The 13,972-nt window shown below is 38.9% G+C and overlaps 13 protein-coding genes across 13 annotated transcripts, besides 21 other annotated features; 12 read left to right on the forward strand and 1 right to left on the reverse strand. All coding sequences in view use genetic code 2, as the record gives it.

Annotated features, from left to right (window-relative positions):
* Positions 1–174: 174 nt before the first annotated feature.
* Positions 175–249, forward strand: a tRNA (tRNA-Leu).
* A 2-nt stretch (positions 250–251) lies between these two features.
* Positions 252–1,207, forward strand: ND1 (NADH dehydrogenase subunit 1). The gene has a single exon. A coding segment is annotated over exon 1 (956 nt).
* Positions 1,208–1,276, forward strand: a tRNA (tRNA-Ile).
* Positions 1,274–1,345, reverse strand: a tRNA (tRNA-Gln).
* A 2-nt stretch (positions 1,346–1,347) lies between these two features.
* Positions 1,348–1,416, forward strand: a tRNA (tRNA-Met).
* ND2 (NADH dehydrogenase subunit 2) lies at positions 1,417–2,458 on the forward strand. Its single transcript has one exon. A coding segment is annotated over exon 1 (1,042 nt).
* Positions 2,459–2,525, forward strand: a tRNA (tRNA-Trp).
* Position 2,526: 1 nt separating this feature from the next.
* Positions 2,527–2,595, reverse strand: a tRNA (tRNA-Ala).
* A 1-nt stretch (position 2,596) lies between these two features.
* Positions 2,597–2,669, reverse strand: a tRNA (tRNA-Asn).
* Positions 2,670–2,701: an origin of replication (L-strand).
* Positions 2,702–2,769, reverse strand: a tRNA (tRNA-Cys).
* Positions 2,770–2,837, reverse strand: a tRNA (tRNA-Tyr).
* A 1-nt stretch (position 2,838) lies between these two features.
* Positions 2,839–4,383, forward strand: COX1 (cytochrome c oxidase subunit I). The gene has a single exon. The coding sequence runs from the start codon at positions 2,839–2,841 to the stop codon at positions 4,381–4,383; it is 1,545 nt and encodes a 514-aa protein (YP_004769586.1).
* Positions 4,381–4,451, reverse strand: a tRNA (tRNA-Ser).
* Positions 4,452–4,456: 5 nt separating this feature from the next.
* Positions 4,457–4,524, forward strand: a tRNA (tRNA-Asp).
* A 1-nt stretch (position 4,525) lies between these two features.
* Positions 4,526–5,209, forward strand: COX2 (cytochrome c oxidase subunit II). Its single transcript has one exon. The coding sequence runs from the start codon at positions 4,526–4,528 to the stop codon at positions 5,207–5,209; it is 684 nt and encodes a 227-aa protein (YP_004769587.1).
* A 3-nt stretch (positions 5,210–5,212) lies between these two features.
* Positions 5,213–5,280, forward strand: a tRNA (tRNA-Lys).
* Position 5,281: 1 nt separating this feature from the next.
* Positions 5,282–5,482, forward strand: ATP8 (ATP synthase F0 subunit 8). The gene has a single exon. It carries the CDS (start codon positions 5,282–5,284, stop codon positions 5,480–5,482), a length of 201 nt encoding a protein of 66 aa, YP_004769588.1.
* On the forward strand, positions 5,443–6,123 carry ATP6 (ATP synthase F0 subunit 6). Its single transcript has one exon. The coding sequence runs from the start codon at positions 5,443–5,445 to the stop codon at positions 6,121–6,123; it is 681 nt and encodes a 226-aa protein (YP_004769589.1).
* COX3 (cytochrome c oxidase subunit III) lies at positions 6,123–6,906 on the forward strand. The gene has a single exon. A coding segment is annotated over exon 1 (784 nt).
* Positions 6,907–6,975, forward strand: a tRNA (tRNA-Gly).
* On the forward strand, positions 6,976–7,321 carry ND3 (NADH dehydrogenase subunit 3). The gene has a single exon. A coding segment is annotated over exon 1 (346 nt).
* A 1-nt stretch (position 7,322) lies between these two features.
* Positions 7,323–7,391, forward strand: a tRNA (tRNA-Arg).
* ND4L (NADH dehydrogenase subunit 4L) lies at positions 7,392–7,688 on the forward strand. The gene has a single exon. The coding sequence runs from the start codon at positions 7,392–7,394 to the stop codon at positions 7,686–7,688; it is 297 nt and encodes a 98-aa protein (YP_004769592.1).
* Positions 7,682–9,059, forward strand: ND4 (NADH dehydrogenase subunit 4). Its single transcript has one exon. A coding segment is annotated over exon 1 (1,378 nt).
* Positions 9,060–9,128, forward strand: a tRNA (tRNA-His).
* Positions 9,129–9,188, forward strand: a tRNA (tRNA-Ser).
* A 1-nt stretch (position 9,189) lies between these two features.
* Positions 9,190–9,259, forward strand: a tRNA (tRNA-Leu).
* ND5 (NADH dehydrogenase subunit 5) lies at positions 9,260–11,080 on the forward strand. The gene has a single exon. The coding sequence runs from the start codon at positions 9,260–9,262 to the stop codon at positions 11,078–11,080; it is 1,821 nt and encodes a 606-aa protein (YP_004769594.1).
* Positions 11,064–11,591, reverse strand: ND6 (NADH dehydrogenase subunit 6). The gene has a single exon. The coding sequence runs from the start codon at positions 11,589–11,591 to the stop codon at positions 11,064–11,066; it is 528 nt and encodes a 175-aa protein (YP_004769595.1).
* Positions 11,592–11,660, reverse strand: a tRNA (tRNA-Glu).
* A 4-nt stretch (positions 11,661–11,664) lies between these two features.
* Positions 11,665–12,804, forward strand: CYTB (cytochrome b). The gene has a single exon. The coding sequence runs from the start codon at positions 11,665–11,667 to the stop codon at positions 12,802–12,804; it is 1,140 nt and encodes a 379-aa protein (YP_004769596.1).
* A 3-nt stretch (positions 12,805–12,807) lies between these two features.
* Positions 12,808–12,877, forward strand: a tRNA (tRNA-Thr).
* Positions 12,877–12,942, reverse strand: a tRNA (tRNA-Pro).
* Between the last annotated feature and the right edge of the window lie 1,030 nt (positions 12,943–13,972).

Genomic DNA, 13,972 nt, shown 5'->3' on the forward strand with positions numbered 1-13,972 from the left:
CTACGTGATCTGAGTTCAGACCGGAGTAATCCAGGTCGGTTTCTATCTGTTATGTATTTCTCCCAGTACGAAAGGACAAGAGAAATAAGGCCAACTTTAACAAAGCGCCTTAAACCAATTAATGACTTTATCTCAATTAATTTCACAACAAAACCTGCCCTAGAAAAGGGCCCAGTTAAGGTGGCAGAGCCCGGTAATTGCGTAAAACTTAAACCTTTATACTCAGAGATTCAAATCCTCTCCTTAACAAAATGTTTATAATTAATGTTCTAACACTCATTATCCCCATTCTCCTAGCTGTAGCTTTTCTTACACTAGTGGAACGAAAAGTCCTAGGTTATATACAATTTCGAAAAGGCCCAAATGTTGTAGGACCATACGGCTTACTCCAACCCATCGCCGACGCAATTAAACTCTTCATCAAAGAACCCCTACGACCCGCCACATCCTCAACCTCAATATTCATTTTAGCCCCCATCCTAGCACTAACCCTAGCCTTAACCATATGAATCCCCCTACCCATACCCTATCCCCTCATCAACATAAACTTAGGAGTCCTCTTCATATTAGCCATATCAAGTCTAGCCGTATACTCAATTCTCTGATCAGGCTGAGCCTCCAACTCAAAATATGCCCTCATTGGAGCCCTACGGGCAGTAGCACAAACAATCTCTTATGAAGTAACACTGGCAATTATTTTACTATCAGTTCTACTAATAAATGGATCCTTTACCCTCTCTACACTAATCATTACACAAGAACAAGTATGACTAATCTTTCCAGCATGACCCCTAGCAATAATATGATTTATCTCAACACTAGCAGAAACAAACCGAGCGCCATTTGACCTCACCGAAGGAGAATCTGAACTAGTATCAGGCTTTAACGTAGAATATGCCGCCGGACCATTTGCCCTATTCTTTATAGCAGAATATGCTAATATTATCATAATAAATATCTTCACAACAACCCTCTTCCTAGGAGCATTTCACAACCCATATATACCAGAACTTTATACAATCAATTTTACCATCAAATCACTACTGCTCACAATTACTTTCCTATGAATCCGAGCATCCTACCCCCGATTCCGCTATGACCAACTAATACACTTACTATGAAAAAATTTCCTACCCCTAACACTAGCCCTATGCATATGACACGTATCACTACCTATTCTCCTATCAAGCATCCCCCCACAAACATAAGAAATATGTCTGACAAAAGAGTTACTTTGATAGAGTAAATAATAGAGGTTTAAATCCTCTTATTTCTAGAACTATAGGAATTGAACCTACTCCTAAGAATCCAAAACTCTTCGTGCTCCCAATTACACCAAATTCTAATAGTAAGGTCAGCTAATTAAGCTATCGGGCCCATACCCCGAAAATGTTGGTTTATATCCTTCCCGTACTAATAAATCCAACTATTTTTATTATTATTCTAATAACCGTCATACTTGGAACCATTATTGTCATGATTAGCACCCACTGACTGCTTATCTGAATTGGATTTGAAATAAATATACTTGCCATCATTCCTATTATAATAAAAAAGCACAGCCCACGAGCCACAGAAGCATCAACCAAATATTTCCTAACTCAATCAACAGCCTCAATACTACTAATAATAGCCATCATCATTAACTTAATATTCTCAGGCCAATGAACCGTAATAAAACTATTTAATCCAATAGCCTCCATACTCATAACAACAGCCCTCGCTATAAAACTAGGCATGGCCCCATTCCACTTTTGAGTCCCAGAAGTAACACAAGGCATCCCCCTATCCTCAGGCCTAATCTTACTCACATGACAAAAACTAGCACCCATATCAGTACTCTACCAGATCCTTCCATCCATCAATCTAAACCTAATCCTAACCCTATCAATTTTATCCATTACAATTGGAGGCTGAGGAGGACTAAACCAAACCCAACTACGAAAAATTATAGCTTACTCATCAATTGCCCACATAGGCTGAATAACAGCAGTTCTACTATATAACCCCACCATAACACTATTAAACCTAATTATTTATATTATTATAACCTTCACCATATTCACACTATTTATAGCCAACTCAACCACAACCACCCTATCATTATCACACACATGAAATAAAGCACCCATTATAACTATTCTAGTCCTCATTACCCTCCTATCAATAGGAGGACTCCCCCCACTATCAGGATTTATACCAAAATGAATAATTATCCAAGAAATAACAAAAAATGACAGTATTATTTTACCCACCCTCATAGCAATTACAGCACTACTAAATCTATATTTTTATATACGACTTACATATTCCACCGCGCTCACAATATTTCCCTCCACAAACAATATAAAAATAAAATGACAATTCCCAACCACAAAACGAATGACCCTTCTACCAACAATAACCGTATTATCCACCATACTACTGCCACTAACACCAATTCTCTCAATTCTAGAATAGGAATTTAGGTTAAACAGACCAAGAGCCTTCAAAGCCCTAAGCAAGTATAATTTACTTAATTCCTGATAAGGACTGCAAGACTACATCTTACATCAATTGAATGCAAATCAACCACTTTAATTAAGCTAAATCCTCACTAGATTGGTGGGCTCCACCCCCACGAAACTTTAGTTAACAGCTAAATACCCTAAACAACTGGCTTCAATCTACTTCTCCCGCCGCGAGAAAAAAAAGGCGGGAGAAGCCCCGGCAGAGTTTGAAGCTGCTTCTTTGAATTTGCAATTCAATATGTTAATTCACTACAGGACCTGGTAAAAAGAGGAATTTAACCTCTGTTCTTAGATTTACAGTCTATTGCTTTACTCAGCCATTCTACCCATGTTCATCAACCGCTGATTATTTTCAACTAACCACAAAGATATCGGCACCCTTTACCTTCTATTCGGTGCCTGAGCTGGCATAGTAGGAACCGCCTTAAGCCTACTAATTCGCGCTGAACTAGGCCAACCAGGAACTCTACTTGGAGATGACCAAATCTACAATGTAATCGTAACTGCACATGCATTCGTAATAATTTTCTTTATAGTAATGCCTATTATGATTGGTGGATTCGGCAACTGACTAGTTCCCCTAATAATTGGAGCCCCTGATATAGCATTTCCTCGGATAAACAACATAAGTTTTTGACTTCTTCCCCCATCTTTTCTGTTACTCCTAGCATCCTCTATGGTCGAGGCCGGAGCAGGAACAGGTTGAACCGTATACCCTCCTCTAGCAGGCAACCTAGCCCATGCAGGAGCCTCAGTAGATCTAACTATCTTCTCCCTACACCTGGCAGGCGTCTCCTCAATTCTAGGAGCCATTAATTTTATTACAACTATTATTAACATAAAACCCCCTGCAATATCACAGTATCAAACCCCCTTGTTTGTATGATCTGTACTAATTACCGCCGTACTGCTCCTTCTCTCACTTCCTGTATTAGCAGCTGGCATCACAATATTACTAACGGACCGGAACCTAAATACAACCTTTTTTGACCCAGCAGGAGGAGGAGACCCTATCCTGTATCAACACCTATTCTGATTCTTTGGGCACCCTGAGGTATATATTCTTATTTTACCTGGATTTGGAATAATCTCTCATATCGTGACCTACTATTCAGGAAAAAAAGAACCATTTGGATATATAGGAATAGTATGAGCCATAATATCAATTGGGTTTCTAGGATTTATTGTATGAGCCCATCATATGTTCACAGTCGGAATAGATGTCGATACACGGGCTTACTTCACGTCAGCTACTATAATTATTGCTATCCCAACAGGAGTAAAAGTATTTAGTTGACTAGCAACACTTCATGGAGGTAATATCAAATGATCCCCTGCTATAATATGAGCCCTAGGTTTCATCTTCCTTTTCACAGTCGGAGGCTTAACTGGAATTGTTCTAGCCAACTCCTCCCTTGACATTGTTCTCCATGACACATATTATGTAGTAGCACATTTCCACTATGTATTGTCAATAGGAGCTGTATTCGCTATTATAGGAGGATTCGTACATTGATTCCCTCTATTCTCAGGCTACACCCTTAATGACACGTGAGCCAAAATCCACTTTGTAATTATATTTGTAGGCGTTAACATGACTTTTTTTCCGCAACATTTCCTAGGATTATCCGGTATACCACGACGATACTCTGATTATCCAGACGCATATACAATATGAAATACTATTTCATCTATAGGCTCATTTATTTCATTAACAGCAGTGATACTAATGATTTTCATCATCTGGGAAGCATTTGCATCTAAACGAGAAGTCCTAACCGTAGACCTAACCACAACAAATCTAGAATGACTAAACGGATGTCCTCCACCATATCACACATTTGAAGAACCCACATATGTTAACCTAAAATAAGAAAGGAAGGAATCGAACCCCCTATTATTGGTTTCAAGCCAACACCATAGCCACTATGACTCTCTCAATAAACGAGATGTTAGTAAAACATTACATAACCTTGTCAAGATTAAATTACAGGTGAAAATCCCGTACATCTCATATGGCATATCCCATACAACTAGGCTTTCAAGACGCAACATCACCTATCATGGAAGAACTTCTACACTTTCACGACCATACATTAATAATCGTTTTTCTAATTAGCTCTCTAGTACTTTACATTATTTCACTAATATTAACAACAAAATTGACTCATACCAGTACCATAGACGCGCAAGAAGTAGAAACAATCTGAACTATCCTACCAGCCATCATTCTAATCATGATTGCTCTCCCATCCTTGCGAATCCTATACATAATAGATGAAATCAACAATCCATCTCTCACAGTAAAGACCATAGGACACCAATGATACTGAAGCTATGAATATACAGATTATGAAGATCTGAGCTTTGATTCCTATATAATCCCAACATCAGAATTACAACCAGGAGAACTCCGTTTACTAGAAGTAGATAACCGAGTTGTATTACCCATGGAAATAACAATCCGAATACTAATCTCTTCCGAAGATGTCCTACACTCATGAGCAGTCCCTTCTCTAGGACTAAAAACAGACGCAATTCCAGGTCGTTTAAATCAAACAACTCTTATGTCAACTCGTCCAGGCCTATTCTACGGTCAATGCTCAGAAATCTGCGGATCAAATCACAGTTTTATGCCAATCGTTCTCGAACTAGTCCCATTAAAATATTTTGAAAAATGATCCGCATCAATACTATAAAATCATCAAGAAGCTACCCCAGCGTTAACCTTTTAAGTTAAAGACTGAGAATATTATATTCTCCTTGATGATATGCCACAACTAGACACATCAACGTGACTTACAATAATTATATCAATATTTTTAGTCCTATTCATCATTTTCCAACTAAAAATCTCAAAACACAACTTCTACCACAACCCAGAATTAATAACAACAAAAGCACCAAAACAAAATACCCCCTGAGAAACAAAATGAACGAAAATCTATTTGCCTCTTTTATTACCCCTATAATATTAGGTCTCCCCCTCGTTACCCTTATTGTTTTATTCCCTAGCCTACTATTCCCCACATCAAACCGACTAATTAACAACCGCCTCATCTCCCTCCAACAGTGAATTCTTCAACTCGTATCAAAACAAATAATAAGTATTCACAACACCAAAGGACAAACATGAACATTAATACTAATGTCCCTGATTTTATTTATTGGGTCCACAAACCTACTAGGCCTCCTACCCCACTCATTCACACCAACTACACAACTATCAATAAATCTAGGCATGGCTATTCCTTTATGAGCAGGGGCTGTAATTACAGGCTTCCGCAACAAAACTAAAGCTTCACTCGCCCATTTCCTACCACAAGGAACACCCACTCCTCTGATCCCAATACTAGTAATTATTGAAACCATTAGCCTATTTATTCAACCAGTAGCCCTTGCCGTACGATTAACAGCCAACATCACAGCAGGACACTTACTAATTCACCTAATTGGAGGAGCCACCCTTGCACTAATAAACATTAACATCACAACAGCACTCATCACGTTCATTATCCTAATTCTATTAACAATCCTCGAGTTCGCAGTGGCTATAATTCAAGCCTATGTATTTACCCTTCTAGTCAGCTTATACCTGCATGATAACACATAATGACACACCAAACCCACGCTTATCACATAGTAAACCCAAGCCCCTGACCCCTCACAGGAGCATTATCTGCCCTTCTAATAACATCTGGCCTCATCATATGATTTCACTTCAACTCAACAGCTCTACTAATTCTGGGCCTAACAACAAATATACTTACAATATACCAGTGATGACGAGATGTGATTCGAGAAAGCACCTTTCAAGGCCACCATACTCCAGTTGTCCAAAAAGGCCTTCGTTACGGGATGATTCTTTTCATTATCTCCGAAGTTCTATTCTTCACCGGATTTTTCTGAGCCTTCTACCACTCAAGTCTTGCCCCCACACCCGAACTAGGCGGCTGCTGACCTCCAACAGGCATTCACCCACTTAATCCCTTAGAAGTTCCACTACTCAACACCTCTGTCCTCCTAGCCTCAGGAGTATCTATTACCTGAGCTCACCATAGCCTCATAGAAGGAAATCGTTACCACATGTTACAAGCCTTATTCATTACCATCGCACTAGGCGTGTACTTTACACTACTACAGGCATCAGAATATTATGAAGCACCCTTTACAATCTCAGATGGGGTTTACGGTTCAACCTTCTTCGTAGCCACAGGATTCCATGGCCTCCATGTCATCATCGGATCCACCTTTCTAATTGTCTGCTTCTTTCGCCAACTAAAATTCCATTTCACCTCTAGTCACCATTTCGGTTTCGAAGCCGCTGCCTGATACTGACACTTCGTAGATGTAGTATGACTTTTCCTCTATGTATCCATCTACTGATGAGGCTCATGTCCTTTTAGTATTAATTAGTACAACTGACTTCCAATCAGTTAGTTTCGGTTTAATCCGAAAAAGAACAATAAACCTTATAATTACCCTCCTAACTAACTTCACACTAGCTACATTACTCGTAACCATCGCATTCTGACTTCCCCAACTGAACGTGTATTCAGAAAAAACAAGCCCGTACGAATGCGGATTTGACCCCATAGGATCTGCTCGCCTTCCCTTCTCCATAAAATTCTTTCTAGTAGCCATCACATTTCTTCTTTTCGACCTAGAGATTGCACTACTCCTACCGTTACCATGAGCCTCACAAACAACTAACCTAAACACAATACTCACCATAGCTCTTCTCCTAATCTTTCTACTAGCCGTAAGCCTAGCCTACGAATGGACTCAGAAAGGACTCGAATGAACCGAATATGGTATTTAGTTTAAAACAAAATAAATGATTTCGACTCATTAGATTATGATTAAGCTCATAACTACCAAATGTCCCTCGTGTACATAAACATTATAATGGCATTCACAGTATCCCTCACAGGACTACTAATATATCGATCCCACCTAATATCCTCCCTCCTATGCCTAGAAGGAATAATATTATCCCTATTTATTTTAGCCACCCTAATAATCCTAAACTCACATTTCACCTTAGCCAGTATAATGCCCATTATTTTATTAGTTTTCGCAGCTTGCGAAGCAGCACTAGGTCTGTCCCTACTAGTAATGGTATCAAATACATATGGTACCGACTACGTACAAAACCTTAACCTTCTACGATGCTAAAATATATTATCCCCACAATAATACTTATACCCTTGACCTGATTATCAAAAAATAATATAATTTGAATTAACACCACACTTCATAGCTTGCTAATTAGCCTTACAAGCCTTCTCCTCCTGAATCAATTCGGTGATAATAGCCTCAACTTCTCATTAACTTTTTTCTCCGACTCCTTATCTACACCACTACTAATCCTAACCATATGACTTCTACCCCTAATACTTATAGCTAGCCAACATCACCTATCAAAAGAAAACTTAGCCCGAAAAAAACTCTTCATCTCAATACTAGTTCTACTACAACTATTTCTGATTATAACATTTACTGCCACAGAACTAATCTTTTTCTATATCATGTTTGAAGCAACGCTAATCCCCACACTCATTATCATTACTCGATGAGGAAATCAAACAGAACGCCTAAACGTCGGTTTCTACTTCTTGTTTTATACACTAACAGGATCCCTACCCCTATTAGTCGCACTAATTTATATTCAAAACACAACAGGATCACTAAATTTCCTTATTCTCCAATACTGAGTTCAACCAATACCTAACTCCTGATCCAGCACCTTCATATGACTGGCATGCATAATAGCTTTCATAGTAAAAATACCACTATATGGACTCCACCTTTGACTACCCAAAGCCCATGTAGAAGCTCCAATTGCAGGCTCTATGGTCCTTGCAGCAATTCTACTTAAACTAGGAGGATATGGCATAATACGAATCACATTACTCCTAAATCCAATCACCGACTTTATAGCATATCCATTCATTATACTATCATTATGAGGCATAATCATAACCAGCTCAATTTGCCTTCGTCAAACGGACCTAAAATCACTCATCGCATACTCCTCCGTCAGCCACATAGCACTTGTCATTGTTGCCATCCTCATTCAAACACCCTGAAGCTACATGGGAGCCACCGCCCTAATAATTGCCCATGGTCTTACATCTTCCATACTTTTCTGCCTAGCAAACTCCAACTATGAACGAATCCACAGCCGAACAATAATCCTAGCCCGCGGCCTACAAACACTCCTTCCACTAATAGCTGCCTGATGACTCCTAGCAAGCCTAACTAACCTAGCTCTACCCCCATCAATTAACCTAATCGGAGAACTATTCGTAGTAATATCAACCTTTTCATGATCTAACATCACAATTATTCTAATAGGACTTAATATGGTAATCACCGCTCTATATTCTCTCTACATACTAATCACAACACAACGAGGTAAACACACCCACCACATCAATAATGTTTTACCCTCCTTCACACGAGAAAATGCACTTATATCACTACATATATTACCACTCCTACTTCTATCTCTAAATCCAAAAATCATCCTAGGTCCCCTATACTGTAAATATAGTTTAAGAAAACATTAGATTGTGGATCTAATAATAGAAGCCTATCACCTTCTTATTTACCGAGAAAGTATGCAAGAACTGCTAATTCTATGCCTCCATGTCTAATAACATGGCTTTTTCAAACTTTTAAAGGATGGTAGTTATCCATTGGTCTTAGGAACCAAAAAATTGGTGCAACTCCAAATAAAAGTAATAAACCTATTTTCCTCCCTCACACTAGTCACCCTAATTTTACTAACTGTACCCATCATAACAATCAATTTCAACACCCATAAATCCACCAATTATCCACTCTATGTAAAAACAACCATTTCATGTGCCTTCATCACTAGCATAATCCCCTCAATAATATTCATTCATACAGGACAAGAAATAATCATCTCAAACTGACACTGACTAACCATCCAAACCCTCAAACTATCACTCAGCTTTAAAATAGACTACTTCTCAATAATATTCGTTCCAGTAGCACTATTCGTTACATGATCCATTATAGAATTCTCAATATGATATATGCACTCAGACCCTAACATTAACCAATTTTTCAAATACTTACTCCTATTTCTTATTACAATACTTATTCTTGTCACCGCAAACAACCTCTTTCAACTCTTCATCGGCTGAGAGGGAGTTGGAATTATATCATTCCTACTAATCGGATGATGATATGGACGAACAGACGCCAACACAGCAGCCCTACAAGCAATCCTATATAACCGCATTGGCGACATCGGATTCATTCTAGCTATAGCATGGTTCCTGACTAATCTCAACACCTGAGATCTCCAACAAATCTTTATACTAAACCCAAACAACTCAAATCTACCCCTAATAGGACTAATTCTAGCTGCAACCGGAAAATCTGCACAATTTGGCCTACATCCATGACTACCCTCTGCAATAGAGGGCCCAACACCCGTCTCAGCACTACTCCACTCAAGTACAATAGTAGTAGCAGGCATCTTCTTACTAATCCGCTTTTATCCACTAACAGAAAACAATAAATTTGCTCAATCAATTATACTATGTCTAGGGGCTATAACCACACTATTTACAGCAATATGCGCCCTTACCCAAAATGACATCAAAAAAATTATCGCCTTCTCCACATCCAGCCAACTCGGCCTCATAATAGTGACAATCGGAATTAATCAACCCTACCTAGCATTTCTTCACATCTGCACCCATGCCTTCTTCAAAGCCATACTATTTATATGCTCCGGCTCCATCATTCACAGCCTAAACAACGAACAAGACATCCGAAAAATAGGAGGCTTATTCAAAGCAATGCCATTCACCACAACAGCCCTTATTATTGGCAGCCTCGCACTAACAGGAATACCTTTCCTCACCGGATTTTACTCCAAAGACCTAATTATTGAATCCGCCAATACGTCTTATACCAACGCCTGAGCCCTTTTAATAACACTAATCGCCACCTCCTTTACAGCCATCTACAGCACCCGCATTATCTTTTTTGTGCTCCTAGGACAACCCCGATTTCCAACTCTTATTAACATTAATGAAAACAACCCGTTCCTAATTAATTCAATCAAACGCCTATTAATTGGAAGCCTATTTGCAGGATTTATTATCTCTAACAATATTCCCCCAATAACAATTCCCCAAATAACCATGCCCCACTATCTAAAAATAACTGCCTTAACAGTCACAATCCTAGGCTTTATCTTAGCACTAGAAATTAGCAACACAACCCACTACCTAAAATTCAACTATCCATCAAACATATTTAAATTCTCCAACCTATTAGGATATTATCCCACAATTATACACCGCCTAACCCCCTATATAAACTTAACAATAAGCCAAAAATCAGCATCCTCTCTCCTAGACCTAATCTGACTAGAAACCATCTTACCAAAAACTATTTCACTAGCCCAAATAAAAATATCCACCACAATCACAAACCAAAAAGGCCTAATTAAACTATATTTTCTCTCCTTCCTAATTACAATCCTCATTAGTACAACCCTACTTAATTTCCACGAGTAATTTCCATGATCACTACAACACCAATTAATAAAGATCAACCAGTAACAATAACCAATCAAGTACCATAACTGTATAAAGCAGCAATTCCCATAGCCTCCTCACTGAAAAACCCAGAATCCCCCGTATCATAAATAACTCAATCCCCCATACCATTAAACTTAAATACAATTTCCACCTCCTTATCTTTCAACACGTAATAAACCATAAGAAACTCCATTAATAAACCAGTAATAAACGCCCCTAAAACAACCTTATTAGAAACTCAAACCTCAGGATACTGCTCAGTAGCTATAGCCGTCGTATAACCAAAAACTACCATCATACCTCCCAAATAAATTAAAAAAACTATTAAACCTAAAAAAGACCCACCAAAATTCAATACAATACCACACCCAACCCCGCCACTTACAATCAACCCTAACCCCCCATAAATAGGTGAAGGTTTTGAAGAAAACCCCACAAAACCCATCACAAAAATTACACTTAAAATAAATACAATGTATGTTATCATCATTCTCACATGGAATCTAACCATGACCAATGATATGAAAAACCATCGTTGTCATTCAACTATAAGAACACTAATGACCAACATCCGAAAAACCCACCCACTAATAAAAATTGTAAACAACGCATTTATTGATCTCCCAGCCCCATCAAATATCTCATCATGATGAAACTTTGGCTCTCTCCTAGGCATTTGCTTAATTTTACAAATCCTAACAGGCCTATTTCTAGCAATACACTACACACCTGACACAACAACAGCATTCTCCTCTGTAACCCACATTTGCCGAGACGTAAACTATGGCTGAATTATCCGATATATACACGCAAACGGAGCATCAATATTTTTTATTTGCCTATTCATGCATGTAGGACGGGGCCTATATTACGGATCATATACTTTCCTAGAAACATGAAATATTGGAGTAATCCTCTTATTTGCAACAATAGCCACAGCATTCATGGGCTATGTTTTACCATGAGGACAAATATCATTCTGAGGAGCAACAGTCATTACCAATCTCCTCTCAGCAATTCCATATATTGGCACAAACCTAGTCGAATGAATCTGAGGGGGATTTTCAGTAGACAAAGCTACTCTCACCCGATTCTTTGCCTTCCACTTTATCTTCCCATTCATAATTGCAGCCCTCGCCATAGTCCACCTACTCTTCCTCCACGAAACAGGATCCAACAATCCCACAGGAATTCCATCAGACACAGACAAAATCCCCTTCCACCCCTACTACACCATTAAAGACATCCTAGGTGCCATCCTACTAATCCTCGTCCTTATACTACTAGTACTATTCACACCTGACTTACTCGGAGACCCAGACAACTATACCCCAGCAAATCCACTTAACACTCCCCCTCACATCAAACCTGAATGATATTTCCTATTTGCATACGCAATCTTACGATCAATCCCCAACAAACTAGGAGGAGTCCTCGCCCTAATCCTCTCAATCCTAGTCCTAGTAATCATGCCCCTCCTCCACACATCAAAGCAACGAAGCATAATATTCCGACCAATCAGCCAATGCATATTCTGAATTCTAGTAGCCGACCTACTAACACTCACATGAATTGGAGGCCAGCCAGTTGAACACCCCTATATTATTATTGGACAACTAGCGTCTATCATATATTTCCTCATCATTCTAGTTATAATACCAGTAGCTAGCATCATCGAAAACAACCTTCTAAAATGAAGATAAGTCTTTGTAGTATAATCAATATACTGGTCTTGTAAACCAGAGAAGGAGAACAACCAACCTCCCTAAGACTCAAGGAAGAAGCTATAGCCCCACTATCAACACCCAAAGCTGAAGTTCTACTTAAACTATTCCCTGAATCATTATCAATCATACTTATCAATATACCTTCAAAAATATAAAGAGCCTCCTCAGTATTAAATCTGCTAAAACTTCCAAACATATAACACGGACTTTCCACTCCACAAGCTCACACAACAACAACCCACACCCATACAAGAAAAGCACACCATCCACCCACGGACATCCACAAATCAATGTACCCTATGTCCACCTTGAATGTATGAACACGTACATATCATTAATGTAACAAGGACATTATATGTATAAAGTACATTAAATGATCTACCCCATGCATATAAGCACGTATATAATATTAATGTAATAAGGACATTATATGTATAAAGTACATTAAGTGATTTACCTCATGCATATAAGCAAGTACATTGATTTCATCAAAGTACATGGGACATTTAATTGCTCGTTCGTACATGGCACATAAAGTCAAATCCGTTCTAGTCAACATGCGTATCCTGCCCACTAGATCGCGAGCTTATCTACCATGCCGCGTGAAACCAACAACCCGCTTGGCAGGGATCCCTCTTCTCGCTCCGGGCCCATTCATTGTGGGGGTAACTATTTAATGAACTTTAACAGGCATCTGGTTCTTTCTTCAGGGCCATCTCACCTAGAATCGCCCATTCTTTCCTCTTAAATAAGACATCTCGATGGACTAATGACTAATCAGCCCATGCCTAACATAACTGTGGTGTCATGCATTTGGTATTTTTTAATTTTTGGGGATGCTTGGACTCAGCTATGGCCGTCAAAGGCCCGACCCGGAGCATAAATTGTAGCTGGACTTAACTGCATCTCGAGCATCCTCATAAGGGTAAGCATGGACATACGTAATTAATGGTTACAGGACATATCTGCTGTATCGTACATTTATATATTCTTTTTTCCCCCCTTCCCCTTAAATATTTACCACCATTTTTGACATACTTCCCCCTAGATCTTAATATAAATTTATCCCGCCCTCAATACTCAAATTCACACTCCAACCAAAGTAAATATATAGGCACCTGGGTCTTATACATAACGCATA

The sequence above is a fragment of the mitochondrial genome of Ovis canadensis, assembly GCF_042477335.2.
Source record: "Ovis canadensis mitochondrion, complete genome".
Taxonomy (NCBI): domain Eukaryota; kingdom Metazoa; phylum Chordata; class Mammalia; order Artiodactyla; family Bovidae; genus Ovis; species Ovis canadensis.